This window comes from Octopus bimaculoides, chromosome 11 (genome assembly GCF_001194135.2).
Source record: "Octopus bimaculoides isolate UCB-OBI-ISO-001 chromosome 11, ASM119413v2, whole genome shotgun sequence".
NCBI classification, from domain to species: domain Eukaryota; kingdom Metazoa; phylum Mollusca; class Cephalopoda; order Octopoda; family Octopodidae; genus Octopus; species Octopus bimaculoides.
The window spans coordinates 2741429-2756428 of NC_068991.1; the positions used below are offsets into that span (position 1 = coordinate 2741429).

At 41.4% G+C, this 15000-nt stretch overlaps 1 protein-coding gene across 1 annotated transcript in view; it reads right to left on the reverse strand.

Annotated features, from left to right (window-relative positions):
* LOC106884068 (WD repeat-containing protein 81) overlaps positions 1 to 15000 on the reverse strand; it is a 34111-nt gene that overhangs the window by 7346 nt on the left and 11765 nt on the right. The window contains exons 3-19 of the mRNA XM_014935286.2: positions 14561 to 14714; positions 13151 to 14359; positions 12194 to 12355; positions 11472 to 11515; positions 10772 to 10934; positions 9306 to 9484; positions 7297 to 8993; positions 6651 to 6790; positions 6367 to 6486; positions 5701 to 6034; positions 5110 to 5325; positions 4101 to 4236; positions 3681 to 3805; positions 3298 to 3339; positions 2696 to 2882; positions 1883 to 1953; positions 859 to 918 (exon numbers count right to left, since the gene is read on the reverse strand). Coding sequence (XP_014790772.1) covers positions 859 to 918; positions 1883 to 1953; positions 2696 to 2882; positions 3298 to 3339; positions 3681 to 3805; positions 4101 to 4236; positions 5110 to 5325; positions 5701 to 6034; positions 6367 to 6486; positions 6651 to 6790; positions 7297 to 8993; positions 9306 to 9484; positions 10772 to 10934; positions 11472 to 11515; positions 12194 to 12355; positions 13151 to 14359; positions 14561 to 14714 — 5039 coding nt within the window. The remainder of the gene's footprint in view (positions 1 to 858; positions 919 to 1882; positions 1954 to 2695; positions 2883 to 3297; positions 3340 to 3680; positions 3806 to 4100; positions 4237 to 5109; positions 5326 to 5700; positions 6035 to 6366; positions 6487 to 6650; positions 6791 to 7296; positions 8994 to 9305; positions 9485 to 10771; positions 10935 to 11471; positions 11516 to 12193; positions 12356 to 13150; positions 14360 to 14560; positions 14715 to 15000) is intronic.

Consider the following 15000-nt stretch of genomic DNA (forward strand, 5'->3'; position numbering starts at 1 on the left):
GATTCTGGACCGAGTTAACCTTGATAGGATTTGAACTCAGAATGTCTTGAGCTGGAGCAAATATCGCAAGGCTTTATGTGAAATAAATAAACAAAACTAAATAAAGTAAAATTAGAATATAAAAAGGAGAGTGGGTTTGTTCAAGGGAGACAACTACCATAAAAAATGATTAAGAAATAAATATTTGTAAAAAAGTGCTAGAAATGAAATTCGTTACAATTTCCTTGATAATATAAAAAGTTTGCAACAGGAATTTCACCTAATCCACAATAATTTATGAATTTTAACTTTTCATTAAAACCATTCTGGTCTTGGAACAAAATGTCCAGTTTCTCAGTGAGGCACAAACCACAGCCAGCACAACTTAGAACAAACATGACTAAATGTAATGGGAAACTAAGAATGGACTCTTACATTTTAATAGTGGTGAACTATGTTTTCTTTAGGTACCAGACATACTTGGACAAGGTTGTGTTGTTTCTTAGATGTGTAAATATATTGGGAATACTTTGCTTTTCAAAGAATTCACTGACTCTAAGTCAGCATTGTCATCAAGAAAAAGCATAGCACAATAGACTGAAGGGTTTCAAAAAGACTATTGCTACTAAATGAAGAAGTCATAGAAATATTACAGAAGAGTCAAGAGTGTAGAAGAGTGAATTCTACTATTTTTGTGAAATAACTTCCTGCCGTTAAACTTAACAGAGGCTGCAAAGTTAATCGCACGAGAATAACTGAACTACATACAAAAACAGATATATGCATATTCTGAATGATTGATACGGAAGACTATACATAGTTAATCGGATGGGGTGGGAGAGATGAGAAAAAGAGAGAGTTGGGGGTATAAAGACTTACCCAAGAAAGTTTGCAGTTTGATGTGTTTGAAGTTGAAGGCTGCTGTTCGGTCACTCAGCCCTGTACAAAGAGATATCAACAAATGAAACGGTTAGGGAATACAATACAAACAGGTCTGAATGAATATCTATGTGATCTAGATTTATATATATATATATATATATATATATATATATATATATATATATATATATATATATATATATAAATATATATATATATATATATATACACATGCCAGTGGGTGTAACCAGCCCACTTATGAGTACATTGGACAATAAACTTTGCTTGCGAAGACCTACTGAGGTAAGTGAAATCAAAATCAAAATCGCTGACATGGCCAATGACAGTACATCCTGATTGGCACTCATGCCAGTGGAACGTTAAAAGCACATCCACACTGGCATCGACCCCACTCAAATGGTGCTTTTTATGTGCCACCAGCACAGGAGCCAGTCAGCCGGCACTGGCATCAACCACACTCAGATGGTGCTTTTTACGTGCCATATGATGGGCTTGTTTTAGCTTCTATCAACCACATCCACTGACAAGGCTTTGGTCGGCCTGGGGCTGTAGTTTGCCATGTAGTGGAACTAAGCCCACTTTGGTTGGGGAGAAAACTCCTTACCATGCAACCATGCCTGTGCCTTCAGTGTAGAACTGTGAATCCTATCTCACCTGAAGAGAATCCTATCTCACCTTTGCACCTCTGCCTAGTAGGTTTGTAAGGGAAGACATCCTCTTAGTAACCAGGTGAACTCTTCTGTTTTATCTGGGTGTCATGTCAGAGTGACATCAAGGCATTGCTTGCCAGGTGGTTTCACAGAGTGTACCTTCACACATATTGGTCTTAGTGTACCTTCACACACATCCTCTAGAGGTAGAGGTCGTTTTAATAAATCAAGAATTCTTGTTGTATGGCATTTGATATACCTGTATTTGTTTATGGTGTTCAAATACAAGCCATTGTCCACTCTCAGTTATTTCCCTAAGCTAATTCTTATTTAGACAGAAGTATACTTACCCAGTTCATGTTCCCAGTAGGCCAGCCAGTTGCCTCGTAGGTGGCGTTGGTTGTTCACCTCCATTTCAGGGCTGAAAATAAGAACACAAAACCATGTTAATATATATATGTGTGTGTGTAAGGCAGCGAGCTGGCAGAAACGTTAGCATGCTGGGCGAAATGCTTAGCAGTATTTCATCTGTCTTTATGTTCTGAGCTCAAATTCCGTCGAGGTTGACTTTGCCTTTCATCTTTGCGGAGTTGATAAATTAAGTACCAGTTACGTACTGGAGATCGATCTAATTGACTGCCCCCCCTCCCACTCCCCAAAACTTTCAGGCCTTGTGCCTAGAGTAGAAAAGAATACATATAAATATATGTGTGTCTTAGGGTAACTATCAGAATCATTAGAATGCTTTGTGGCATTTTGCCCATCTTTATGTTACAAGTTCAAATTCTACTAAAGTCAACCTTTCATCCTTTCAGGGTTGATAAAACGAACACCAGTTGAGTACTGAGGTGGTCGATTTAATCTACCTCCCCTCCCCCAAAATTGCAGGCATTGTGCCAAAATGAAACACCAATATATACATGTGGGTCATAGGGCAGCGAGCTCACAGGAATGTTAGCATGCTGACCAGAGCCTTCAACAGTTTGGGCATCAAGGTATGTAACTCCTCATCTCAAAAATATAGAATAGCAGCATATATACGTCTGTATTATATTCATGTCCTTTACTCCAAACATCTTAACGAGTGTGTTAATGTATGTATATGCGTGTGTGTGTGTGGGGGGTGGGGGTGCAGCTGCACTCAATGTAATGTTGTCACTTACTTTTTGAGATCCTCCTGTCCAATATGAAGGATTCCGGTGTGCTTATAGCCTGGACTCACTGCAGGTACCTCTGGATGTCCACTGCCCAGTTGCTGCTGAAGTTCTATCCGGTTGCCAACTACTGCGACGTTGCTGCCAATCCCACCATGGGGCCCAGGGTCTTCGGTCTTGGCCAGTAAGCTTTCGACTGTCATTGGAAAAAGGGAAAGGTAAAAGGAATTTGTAGCGGTTTTGGTGGTAGTGGGAGGAGGAGGAAAGAAAACGAAGAGGGAGATACAAGAGTGGAAAAGGAGGAGGGAAGAGGGGGAGTTGGGTGAGGGAGGAGTAGGGGAGAAGAAGAGAAGGGGAGAAGAGGAGTAGGAGAGAAGAAGAAGAGGGGAGTTGATTAAATCAGCCCCAGTACTTAAAGTACCAGTCATGTAATGGAACATAAGCATTAGATGATGATGATGACAATAATGATGATGACAATGATGATGAGTATTCAATATGCATATAGTGTGTGTGTGTGTGTGTGTGTGTGTGTGTGTGTGTGTGAGAGAGAGAGAGAGAGAGAGAGAGAGAGAGAGAGAGAGAGACAAAGACAGTGAGAATAGACTTACTGGTTTTAGAGTCACTTGGTGTCTCAAGGTCAGGAGTCACACCTGTAAAAATAAAAAAATAGCAATTAAATAAGAACTTATTCACTGTTTGTAACATCAGAGATTGGTCTGGGAAGAGCCCTAGCAGAGTGTATGGTTGCAGTGTATGGCAAGGAGTGGTGAGTCTGTCTGGGACCCTACATCCCTCCTACACAACCCTCAATGTGATAAATTATTGCAAATGCTAAATGGACACAAACTGTTGATTTTTATGTACAAAAAATATGAATTTCATAACATTTGAGATGATATTGCATAGGAATAAATACAGTGGTTGGTTATGCTCCGCTAATTACTTGAAATAGTTTGAGATGGTTGGGTGGTTGAATGGTTAGCATACTTACCTTCAATGGAAGAATCAAAGGACTCACTTAGTGCTGATGATGGTAATTTGTCGAGGGTGCTGTCATATTGGCTACAGAGCTGTCGAATGAGATCATCGTTCCAGAGTGACTGTTCCATGTGGATGCTGGTTTGGGTTTGATGAGAAACCAAGAATACAAGAGTGAGATGAATAGTAAGACATACAAGACAACCCATGGTTCTATGATGCAAGATTTCGGTTTTAAAAGGATCCAAGTTGAAAGGGATTCCTTTGAAATTTCATGTTAATTCATATTCCAAAAACAGTTTAAGAATAACAAATTTATTTTACTAAATTCTTTGTAATATTCAAAATTAATCGGAAGAAACACAGAGCATCTCAAACTAAATACAGTAACGAAAGGGTTGAGGCCAAATCTGTACACCTGGATTCTACTCACCTGCCAAAGATTTGGCACAGAGGAATATATGCTGCATGAGCCAACTCTGGTGAGAAGACATTCTTCATTTCCTGCTTCACATGTTCTGGCTGTTTGTCAATGGTATTGTTCATCGGCAGGGGGCTGATGCTATAGTCTGGTAAATGAGGAGAAGAAAAAAAGAAATAAACAGAAAAAAAGTTAATCAAAACTGAAAATGTAAATGGTAAACTGACAGTTTTGGAAATGATAATAATAATAACAATAATAATTCTTTCTACTATAGGCACAAGGCCTGAAATTTGGGAGAGGCGGGAGTGGGGATAGCTGACTATATCGACCCTCACTTCTTGACTGGTACCTATTTTATTGGCACCCGAGAGGATGAAAGGCAAAGTCGTCCTTGACGGAATTTCAACTCAGAATGTGAAGACAAACGAAATAACATTAAGCAGTTCGCCCAGAGTGCTAACCATTCTGCTAGCTCGTCACTTTGATAATAATAATAATAATGATCCTGTCTACTATAGGCACAAGGCCTGAAATTTTCGGGGTGGGGACTAGTCAATTAGATTGACCCCAGTGTTTCACTGGTATTTAATTTATCGACCCTGAAAGAATGAAAGGCAAAGTCGACCTCAGTGTAATTAGAACCCAGAATGTGGAGACAGATGAAATGCTGCTAAGCAATTTGACCAGCGTACTAACGATTCTGCCAGCTGATCTAATGGTTTCAAATTTTGGCACAAAGCCAGCAAGTTTAGGAGAGGGGAAAGGAGATAATCGATTACATCGACCCCAGTATTTCACTGGTATTCATTTCATCAACCATGGAAGGTCGAAAGCAAAGTCAACCTCGGTGGAATTTGAACCTAGAACTTAAAGACAGACAAAATGCCATGAAGTATATTGATCAGTGTGCTAACGATTCTACCAGTTCACTTTATTATCATTATCATTATCATTATTATAATTATCATTATCTTTATTATTATTATTATTATTATTATTATTAACAACTGGTACTCACCACTGAGATTACTCTTGGTCAATGATGTAATGCTGGTCGTGCTCCCTGCTCTCTTGCAGCGTGACTTCAACAAACGGAACGCCTGTGATGTTGGTGTTGCTGATGTTGTTGGTGAGGACCGATGCAGTTCATGGATGTTGACTGGGGAACCAATTTTATATTCTTCAGTGTTGGCATCAATCTTGATCTTCCAATACAGTTCCTCGGAGTCTTCACCTGTAAACACAAAACCCAACATAGAGTATAGAATAGGCACACTACTACATTAATATACACCCTGATATAAACAGCTTAACTTTAAAACACAACTCAACATTTAGTGGCTCTGCAAAACATCTAAGTAAGATGTTTCTCACACATTACAGACATAGTTTGCTTTTACCTTCCTCTTGAGTTTGATTTTCCTACAGAAGTAAGCAAACTCTGTACCTATTCACAATTTAGGTCAAAATTGTTATCAGAGCTTCTAATTCAAACATATGAAAAACACCCAGTCCACACTGTGAAGTGGTTGGCATTTGGAAGGGCTTCCAGTTGTAAAACCCTTGCCATATTTATATACATACACCCAATAAGCCAAGCAATACTCACTGTCATTGGAAGCCACTGATCCAGAGATCTTTTCCCTGACCTGTCCCTTGGAGCTGCTGCCAGCCACAGCTTGTGTCCGATGCAGAAAGTCCTTGTGACTTCCACTTGGACACGCATCCGGACAATGCACCAAATAGAATGAGTTGAAAAAGAGCTGCATGGTTTCAGTCAAGTGCTTCCTGGTCATCTCAAAGCCAATTCTCACCCCAACAATGTAGAGCACATCCACCACTTTATGCAGAATGAGGCTGCGTGCATGCGTCCCACTCGGGAAGCAGATGGGCAGTGCAGTAAGTTGCATCACTGAATGTAGTATTTTGTGCACCTTCAGATCCTGTGCAAAGAGAAAAGAAGACATGATGTACATGGATATACATAAATCGTGGCAGTATGTCGTGCTTGAGAAAAAGACCCATCAAGCTGAGCAAAATCGTAGTCAAGGCAGATACCAGTGTCACGCAAATGGCACCTGTGCTGGTGGCACATAAAGGCACCCATTACACTCCACAGAGTTCCCTACTCCTAACCCACACAGTATCACACAAAATGTACCCCACCCCTCATGTGCCACCCACAGACTCACACTTTACCTGTATTCATTCACTCAACAGCTCACATATTTATGAACACTCCCTGACAAACCAATTAGCAGTGGGCAATATTTACCTGGAGAAGGTCCATAAGGGTTTTCTCAGAGAGCAGTGGAACCATGTGGCGCATGAGGACCAATGAGGCGATCAGCCCTGCTTCTGCTGCTTGGCTCATCTCTTTCTCAGCAGCTGTTACCTAGCAACAAACAGAACCACAGAAGTGTTAAAAGGAAGAAGCAGCAAGCAGAGACGAGCTGGGGTAAATTTTAGAAGAAACTGTTTGATGGTCAGTGTAAGGATTTGAGGAAAATATTGAGTAAGGGGTAGGGTGGGGTTAGGGGGGAAACTGGAGTCACTCACCATGTCCTCCATGGCTGGGAAATACTGCAAGAGTATGACCTGTTCACCATACAACAGGGCCATAAAGGAGAGACAGTCCAGCACCTTGACAGCAGAGACATCTCCGTTGACCAACTGGCTGGACTTGCGACAGTTTGAAGCTGGAAAATATATAAGATAAGAGATAAAGTGTCTTGTATCAGTATTAGCATGTGATATAATCAATATTCTTTTTTACTCTAGGCATGAATTTCTGGGGAGTGGGTCCAGTCGATTAGATCGACCCCAGTGTGCAACTGGTACTTAATTTATCAACCCTGAAAGGATGAAAGGCAAAGTCGACCTCGGTGGAATTTGAACTCAGTAAGTAAAGACGGAAGAAATACTGCTAAGCATTTTGCCTGGCGTGCTAACGATTCTGACAGCTCGCCGCCTAATAATAATAATAATAATAATAATAATGCAGTGTGTTAGAATAGAGGTTGTATGGAAGTGGTGGCAGTGGTTGTGATGGTAGTGGTGAAGGGGATGGCGGTGGTGGTGGTGATGGTTTTGGTGGTTGTAGTGGTGGTGGTGTTAGTAGTGGTAGTAGTATTGGCAGTGGTGGTGATGGTGGTGTTGGTGTTGGTGTTGGTTGTGGCGGTGGTTGGTATGCTTTATAACTCACTGTTCTCTGTTGCCGTCAATAATTGTTCTTCATCCATGTAGCAGAGCGGAAGAAGTCTGATAAGGTTGAGCGAGAAATAACGGGCCGCCAGCAACGGACCGAGCCTGTGGCATAACCACTTCACACTGTCTGACGACACATCACGGATGTTCACAATCTCCTCCCACTTACTACCTTCCATGCACTTTCTGAACTCGTCTGTCTCACTGCGCACCATATGCATCTGCGGGACCTGGCTGCTTGGCAGCGATGTGCACATGTCAGTCGATCTGTCCCCGCTACTTGATGCTGGGGAATCGTCTTTCTGCGATGACGATCGATGACGTTCTTGATACGCTTCAGTTTTGCTGCTGACATCATCGTGTTCGTGACTGCCGCCGATGACGACATCGTTATCGTACTCGTTATTGCCATCAATATTATTGTTGTTGTTGTTGTTACTGTTGTTACTGCCTGCATTTATGTTGATGTGGTCGTCTTCCTCATCTTCCTCGGACTGCGACAATTTCAGCTGAGGAGAAAGGTCACTAGCATTGTCTTCCGAAGCAGACAGCTGTTCATCCATGTCTCTGTCACTGATCCGGCTGCAAACACGGCTGTTGCTATGGCTACGGTCCCGCCGGTTGGACCGGTCATGTATAGATACCGGGAAGGAGAAACGTCGACCATTTTGGAATAAAGAATTGGTGTCATCATCATCCATGCCAAGCAATGGCTGCTTGTATGGAATCTCATCACTCTTCAGGGAGTCACGGCCAATGCTTGCCGTGTCAGATCCCCTTTCACTGCCCATTTTCTCGTCAACTCCAAGTAACACATTCTCATCAAAGTCTTCATATTCTTCTGCGTCTTCATCAGTTTCCAACCCTGCTGGGACGTCCAGGAGAGTTTCCTCCCCTGTTAACGTCTCGGCACTGTTGCTACACTCTTCACTGACCTCTTCCGGGCATGCTGGGATTGGATTGCGTACTTTACGGGAGAAATCTGATTTCTGACGGTGGAACTCAACGACTTCAGGAAGATCTGAGTCAGTTTCTATGACAAAGTCTTTATAACCAGCCACTGCCTCTACAAGAAGTGTTGAAAAATTTTCAAGGAATGTCTGAAGCTGAAAACGCACCAGCAACTGTACAAGGAATTTGTGGTGGTGCAATTTGATATGCTTTGGGGTAGAAAATTCTTCAGCATAAAGTTTCACTATTTGAGGAAGGAATTTCTTCTTTGCAACTTCAGGACCAAGCTGGCAAGACATAATGTCAAACAGGGTCCAGGCAGCTTGCACCGCTGTCTCATTGTTCTGAAGAAGTTCTTCAACATAAGGCAATAGAAGATCAACTCCTTCTTGACCAAGGACCACATCGTACTTTTGCAAGAATGCCTGGAGAATGGCCACTTTCTCTCGTGCCAATACTTTGACCAACTTGCATCTTTCAGCAGTGGTTTTGTCATTGGACAGTTGTAGCTGTTCAATTTCAAAGTCAATCTGTTTGAGGTGACAGAGGCAGTGATAGAGCTGGGGGAAATAAGAAGGAAATGGAATGATGTCAACCATTTGGTGGGTGAGGAGGCTTGGGGTGGGTGGAGGCAACCCCAGTTCGTTGATTGGAACGTAGTTGAAGACGGGACCAGTGTCACCAAGGAGCGGTTTAAATTCTTCAGTTAGCTGTAGCAATATGGTGGCTGCTTGTCGTAACGGTCTGGAATACAAGAGAAGAAGAAAATTAAATATGCAAGAAAAATCTGAAGAACTCAAGAGCAAACAAAGCAAAATAGGAAAGAGGGGCTGAGAGTTGTTTCCCTATAAGAGGAGACACTTAGTTGGGCAAGGAAGGAGAGTATATTTTAGATTAAAATAAAAAAGAACTTTGTTTTATCTTAATTTTGAAAAATAAACGACATATAAAAAAACCACATTATTTATGGGATGACCCAATATATTCATAAAAACCCACACACGTACATGCACAAACTCAGAGAATATAGATGGGCACCAAGTGACAATACCTTACCTAGGAATAGCACTGATATCCATTTGGCACAATTTGTAGATTAGCTGGTACTGTTCTTTGAGAGGAGCGCTGGGACCCAAAAGACGGGTTTTGTGGCCAAGGAACATCTCACCCAGTAAACAGCCGAATGCCTGCATGTCATGAGTCACGGTGACTTTAGGCGAGAGGAAACTGGACCCCTGAAACAATAAAGGTTCGAATTTCACATTGAGTTATTGCACAGGCATCCCTGACACCACCACCTGACCTGTTAGAAATAGCAGCCAAGTTTCTTCGAATTCATATTCTATAGTCTTAAAAGAAAGAAATCTATATGGAGTAGTGTAATCATAGACCTTTTAACTTTTACTTGTTATAGTCATTAGGCTTTGGCCATGCTGGGGCACCACCTTGAAGGATTTAGTCAAACAAATCATATTCTATCGGTCCTTTTTTATTGAACTGCTAAGATATGGGGATGTAAACAAATCAACAGAGTTGTTAAGGGGTGGTGGAGTCAAATGCACATGTATATATATGGGGCTAAAGTAGAAGACACCTGCTATGCCTGAGAACTGAACCTGGTTTCAAAACAAGCTTCTTAACTATACAGCTTTGCCTGCACCTATGATACTGAATGTCTGGGAAAATACGAGATGGTCATGGCTAGAATGTCTCCGATTGTTGGTCTTCATGGTCATAGCATACACAGCAGAAACAAATCTCTCACCTCACCACTGATCTACAAAGAACCCTTCAAAGTAGGAACATCGTTGTGTAATTTAAAAGTGATTTGATTAGCTCGTTAAGACAGAGTTCAAACCCAACTGCAGGTGTGTGACCCGAAGAGGAGCTAAACCCTACTGTTTCATCTCAAAGTCAATAACAGTGATCACACATTACCTGGATATCTCCAATACCTGAAATATCCAGATGTTGATCCAACAATTGGAAAGAAAGATTTTTAGCTGATGAATGGGGGGGGGGATGCAAAGGAACTAATGAGAAAACCTTGGCATCCACACATCATATATGATACCCATTCCCAGTTTTTTGTTTTTTTTTTCAAGCACCAGAATAACTTGAGACTTATGAAAGAAAAGCTTTATACTACTCAGAATGTATGAAATGAGGGCTAACTGAGAGACCCCCTTTGGTCATGACTGACCATGGGATTGCACCTAGAAGGTTACGCTCTGAGGCAAAAGAGACTGAAAGAATAAGAACCAGGCTTAAAAGAAAATAAGTCCTGGGGTCAATTCGTTGAACTAAAATTCTTCGAGGCAGTGGCCCCAACATAGCTGCTTTCTAATGTCTGGAACAAGTAAAAAGATTAAAAAAATAAAAGATACGTTCCCCTTCCACTTTCTTGAGTATCTAGATATAAGCGGGGGTATCTACCTGTAACACGAGTCTAAGGAAAGGTTAACTTTGAACAGGCATCAAGAATCAGAAACTAGAAGAAAGGAATAACCATAATTATTTACCTGTGTAGAAGACTCTCTGGGCTGATTGCAAACAGCTTTAGGACTGAAAGAGTACAAAGCTTCAAGGTGTTCTAGGTTCGATAATGGCTTGTCGTCCATGCTGAGAGGGATATTGTCTCCGAACCACATATAGTCATTGTCACAAGACTGGTCTTCAGTAAAACTGATCGTAAATGGAAGAAAACAGAAATGAAAAACAACTGAATAAAAATGATAGAATTAATAATGTTGGCTGTAATAATAATGATGGCTTCTCCCTGTGGTCCAAAGCAGAACCTAACCAGTCAACAAAGGGTGCCTCAATATAGTTACTTGTCATGCAAGAAATAGCAGCCAAATCTTCATTACTTATATATATACTTATATGTATGTGTGTGTGTATATATATATATATATATATATATATATATATATATATATATACATACATGCATACAAACACACACATATATGGGTGGGTGGCTTCTTTCAGATTCTGAGTACCAAATCCACTCACAAGGCTTTGGTTGGCCCAGGAAAATAGTAGAAGGCACTTGCCCAAAGTGCTCCAGAATAAGATTGAACCAAAGACCACGTGGTTTAAGAAGCAAACTTCTTGCCACACAGCCACCTCTAACTGTTGAATAAAGCCAAAGACATAATCAAGGTTTTTAAATTAATGAAACACTGTTATAGAAGACCAATGATTCCAGACACTCACCTGAAACAATCTTCTGATCCAGATCCATCACGATTCACAGAAACCTAAAATCAGGAGAGAGAGACTAAACAAGACATTGTTTTAATTGTAGAGAACAAAGGGTCAGGGGTCAAAGGTCACAGAGAATGGTCAGCGGCTAGAAGTCAAGGGGTGATGAATGATTAGAAGCCAGCAACAGCCAGACTTTTTGATCAGTTGAATTAAGTTTGGGACATATTTGACCTGTTAAAAGAAAATCCTTTTTACTGTAGTATGTTGTGGGGAAAATTGTTGCTTTAGCAACAGGTATTAAAGCACCAACGGTTGTTTCAGAGCAACTCTTGTGGACCAACGAATGCATTTCAAGCTCTTTTATTATCGTCAGTACAAGACATCAAGGGAGATAAACCTGAAATGACTCTGGATGTCAATGCTTCTGTATATAAAATCAGGAAAGATTATTAAGTGACTGCGTGCCTTGCTGTAAAGATAACAATTGACCAGAGGTCAGAAGATGGACAACAAATGAGTATGAAAGCAGTCTTATATCAGAAACAGTAAATGGTCAAAGATCAAGGGAATCAAGCAGCATTGGAGGTCAGAGGTCAGGGAGTCAAGCAGTGTTGGAGGCCAGAGGTCAGGGACTTAAAAAGTGTAAGAGGTCAGAGGTCAAGAGAGTCAAGCAGTGTTGGAGGTCAGAGGTCAGGGAGTCAAGCAGTGTAGCAAAAGAAACAATGTGTTACCTGGAGTGTCTCATATTCAAAGTAGAGTTTCTTTGGCGGCAGGATTCGTTGAGGATGAGGATGGTCAAACAGCTGGACAACACCACAGTTGGTCACGTTAGTATGGTTGTCCACCAATTGCAAGTGGACATTTTTGGATTCCACAGATGCTTCTCCACTCAGCTGAAGATGGCAGCGGCAGAGGATAGGGAAAACAAGATAAAAAAAAGAAAACTGAATGACGCACCAGAGAGAGGAGAGTGAGTCATCATCATCATCATATCCTTACAACCACTCCCCTAACATCATTGCTTCCTTCTCTTCCTCTTCATCATCACCATCACTGCAATAATCACCATGTTTATCATCATAGGAATAAATTGAGCCAATGAGGAAGCCCACATTGTTGTCATGTGATCTAATAGAAATAGCAACCAAATCTTCCTCAAGTCATACCCTAAAACAAGAATGGGGTGTCAATGGCCTTTTAGGTCCGTGAATGTGGCCTTCTTGAAAAAAAAATCAGGATTTTGTATAAAAAAAGCATATTTTTGTTAATTGTATGGTATTATATTTATTTGATTTCTTACCATAATCATCAACATTGTTTAACATCAGTTTTTGATGCTGGCATAAACTGGATGGTTTGAAAGGAGCTAGAAAGTGAGAGAACTACATTAAACTCCAATGTCTGCTTTGGCATGATTTCTATGGCTGGATGCCATTCCTAACACCAACAACACTTTTAAGGGTAGAGACCGTTTCCACTGTTAATTACTCAAACATACAGAGTTGAACTCAAAGTGCCTTTTTTCTGTCTGCAGCCAATCAAACAGGAGCAAGCAGAGAAAGATGCTTGTTCAGGGACAAACACTGAACATGTTGTTAGAAGATGTGCATTTATTATCAATGAACAACCAAGAAACCTGGAAGAAGAAAACAGAAATCCATCCCAATGAGAAAAGGTTGAGCACTGACCTTGTATCCAAATGTCAAATCGATCCAGTCATGGAGGCCAGCAGACACTCGGTTACTCTCCAGCATGGCCATGTGCTTTGAGATGAAATCATGCGGGTTCCTGCACCAGTTAGGTACTGCGAGGTCAGGCAGGTCAGCATGTAATGATTTGAAGATAGATGGATCAATGAAAAACTCTGGAATGCACTCATCTGGTGTCCACTGCTGGATACGAGTAATACTAGCTGGGTACTCACTGGGCACCCAGTATGGTCGCACATGGGCACACAGTATTGGTTTTGATGTCCTTCGTGCTTTGTACACATAGTAGGTGATGTCGGACAGTACATCAGACACGTGGTGTGGAATGTAAGTAGAGCGGTGTGCTGGGTCCCCTGAAACTATAGGCATTTCTTCATAGGTCAAGTCTAGTTGACGGTCACCCTTGTTCAAGCGATACTTCGTTTTTGAGAGGTCGCGGAAGTTTTTGTGTTCAGAGGTGAAGTCTGAGACCCACGGCAAAATTGGGTGGTTGTTAGGATCACCAAAGCGCCGACCGGCCAAATGGTTTAGTATCATCAAATACTTGAAGTTGCTGAGACGCCGATGAACCCAGTCGGACACAATGTTAGAGAGATCATCAATGGAATAAACCGTGTACAGGCAAGAACGGACAAAATTCTGAGCATCATCAACTAAGGATCTCGTGAGCTTAGGGGAGGAATAAGGGAATACTGAAGTAGATATGTTGCTCTTCGTTTCTGGTCTGTTGATGGTCAGGTTGCATTGGAAGGACACATGAGGTAAGGAGAGGTTTACCCAAAGCTTCTTATCAACATTGACCTGATGCAACTTCAAATGACCGGCAGAGATGCCCCTGCTATGTGCATACTGTAAGGTTTGGAGAATCTGGTATTGTACAAAGAGGGATTTGGCATGTGACTCCTTGAACAAAGAAGGGCTATAGGAGACCACATCCCACAGTGTGTATGGAAAGTAGGGTTGAATGAGCAGAAACTGCTCAGAAAGTTCCAGAAACAGATGTATTGGGACTACATTATGGAATGGTTGAGTTGAAGATCCCTCTGTTGCTGAGGGCAAAGGTGATGAACGGGATTGTTGCTGTTGTTGCTGCTGCTGCTGTTGTTGATGTTGCTGTTGGCAACCATCAATTCGAATCACATGTCTTGGTTTGAACCGCAGTACAATTTCACGGAATAAATCTGTAAACTAGATTGAGAAAGAGCAGAAATTAATTTAGAGTAAGCATGTGAATGTACACAAGTAAGAATTAGTGTATATGTGAGCACAGACATGGTTGAATGGGCAAGAAGTTCACTTCACAATAGTGAAGTCATGAGAGGCAGACTTGAAGCTGACAAGAAGAAGAAGAACAACAACAACTGTATCTAATGTGAATCTGTGACTTACCTTCCTCTTTTTACCGTCGCTCGTCACTTGCCGCGTGAGTAAGTTTAAGCAGGCATTCTGATAGAGGTTCTTTCGATTTTCCTGACAAATGTATGTCAACAATTCAGACAGGCTGTAGTCCTTCAGGTCACAACAGAGAGGACGGTCAGGTAAACTGGTCAAAGGATGGAAGAGGGCAGAGAAAACTTCATGAAACAGGTCTGTTACCGATGTATGTGTGTGTGGGTATGTAGTGAGGATGTGTGGCTTAAAGGTTAGGGGATTTGGCTCATGATTATAACGTCGTGAGTTCAATTCCAAATGGTACACTGTGTCCTTGAGCAAGACACTTTATTTCACTTTGCCTCCAGTCTACTCAGCCGGCAAAAATGATTTGTACCTGTTTTTCAAAAGGGCCAGCCTTGTCACATTCGGTGCATCATGCTGAATCTCCCTGTGGA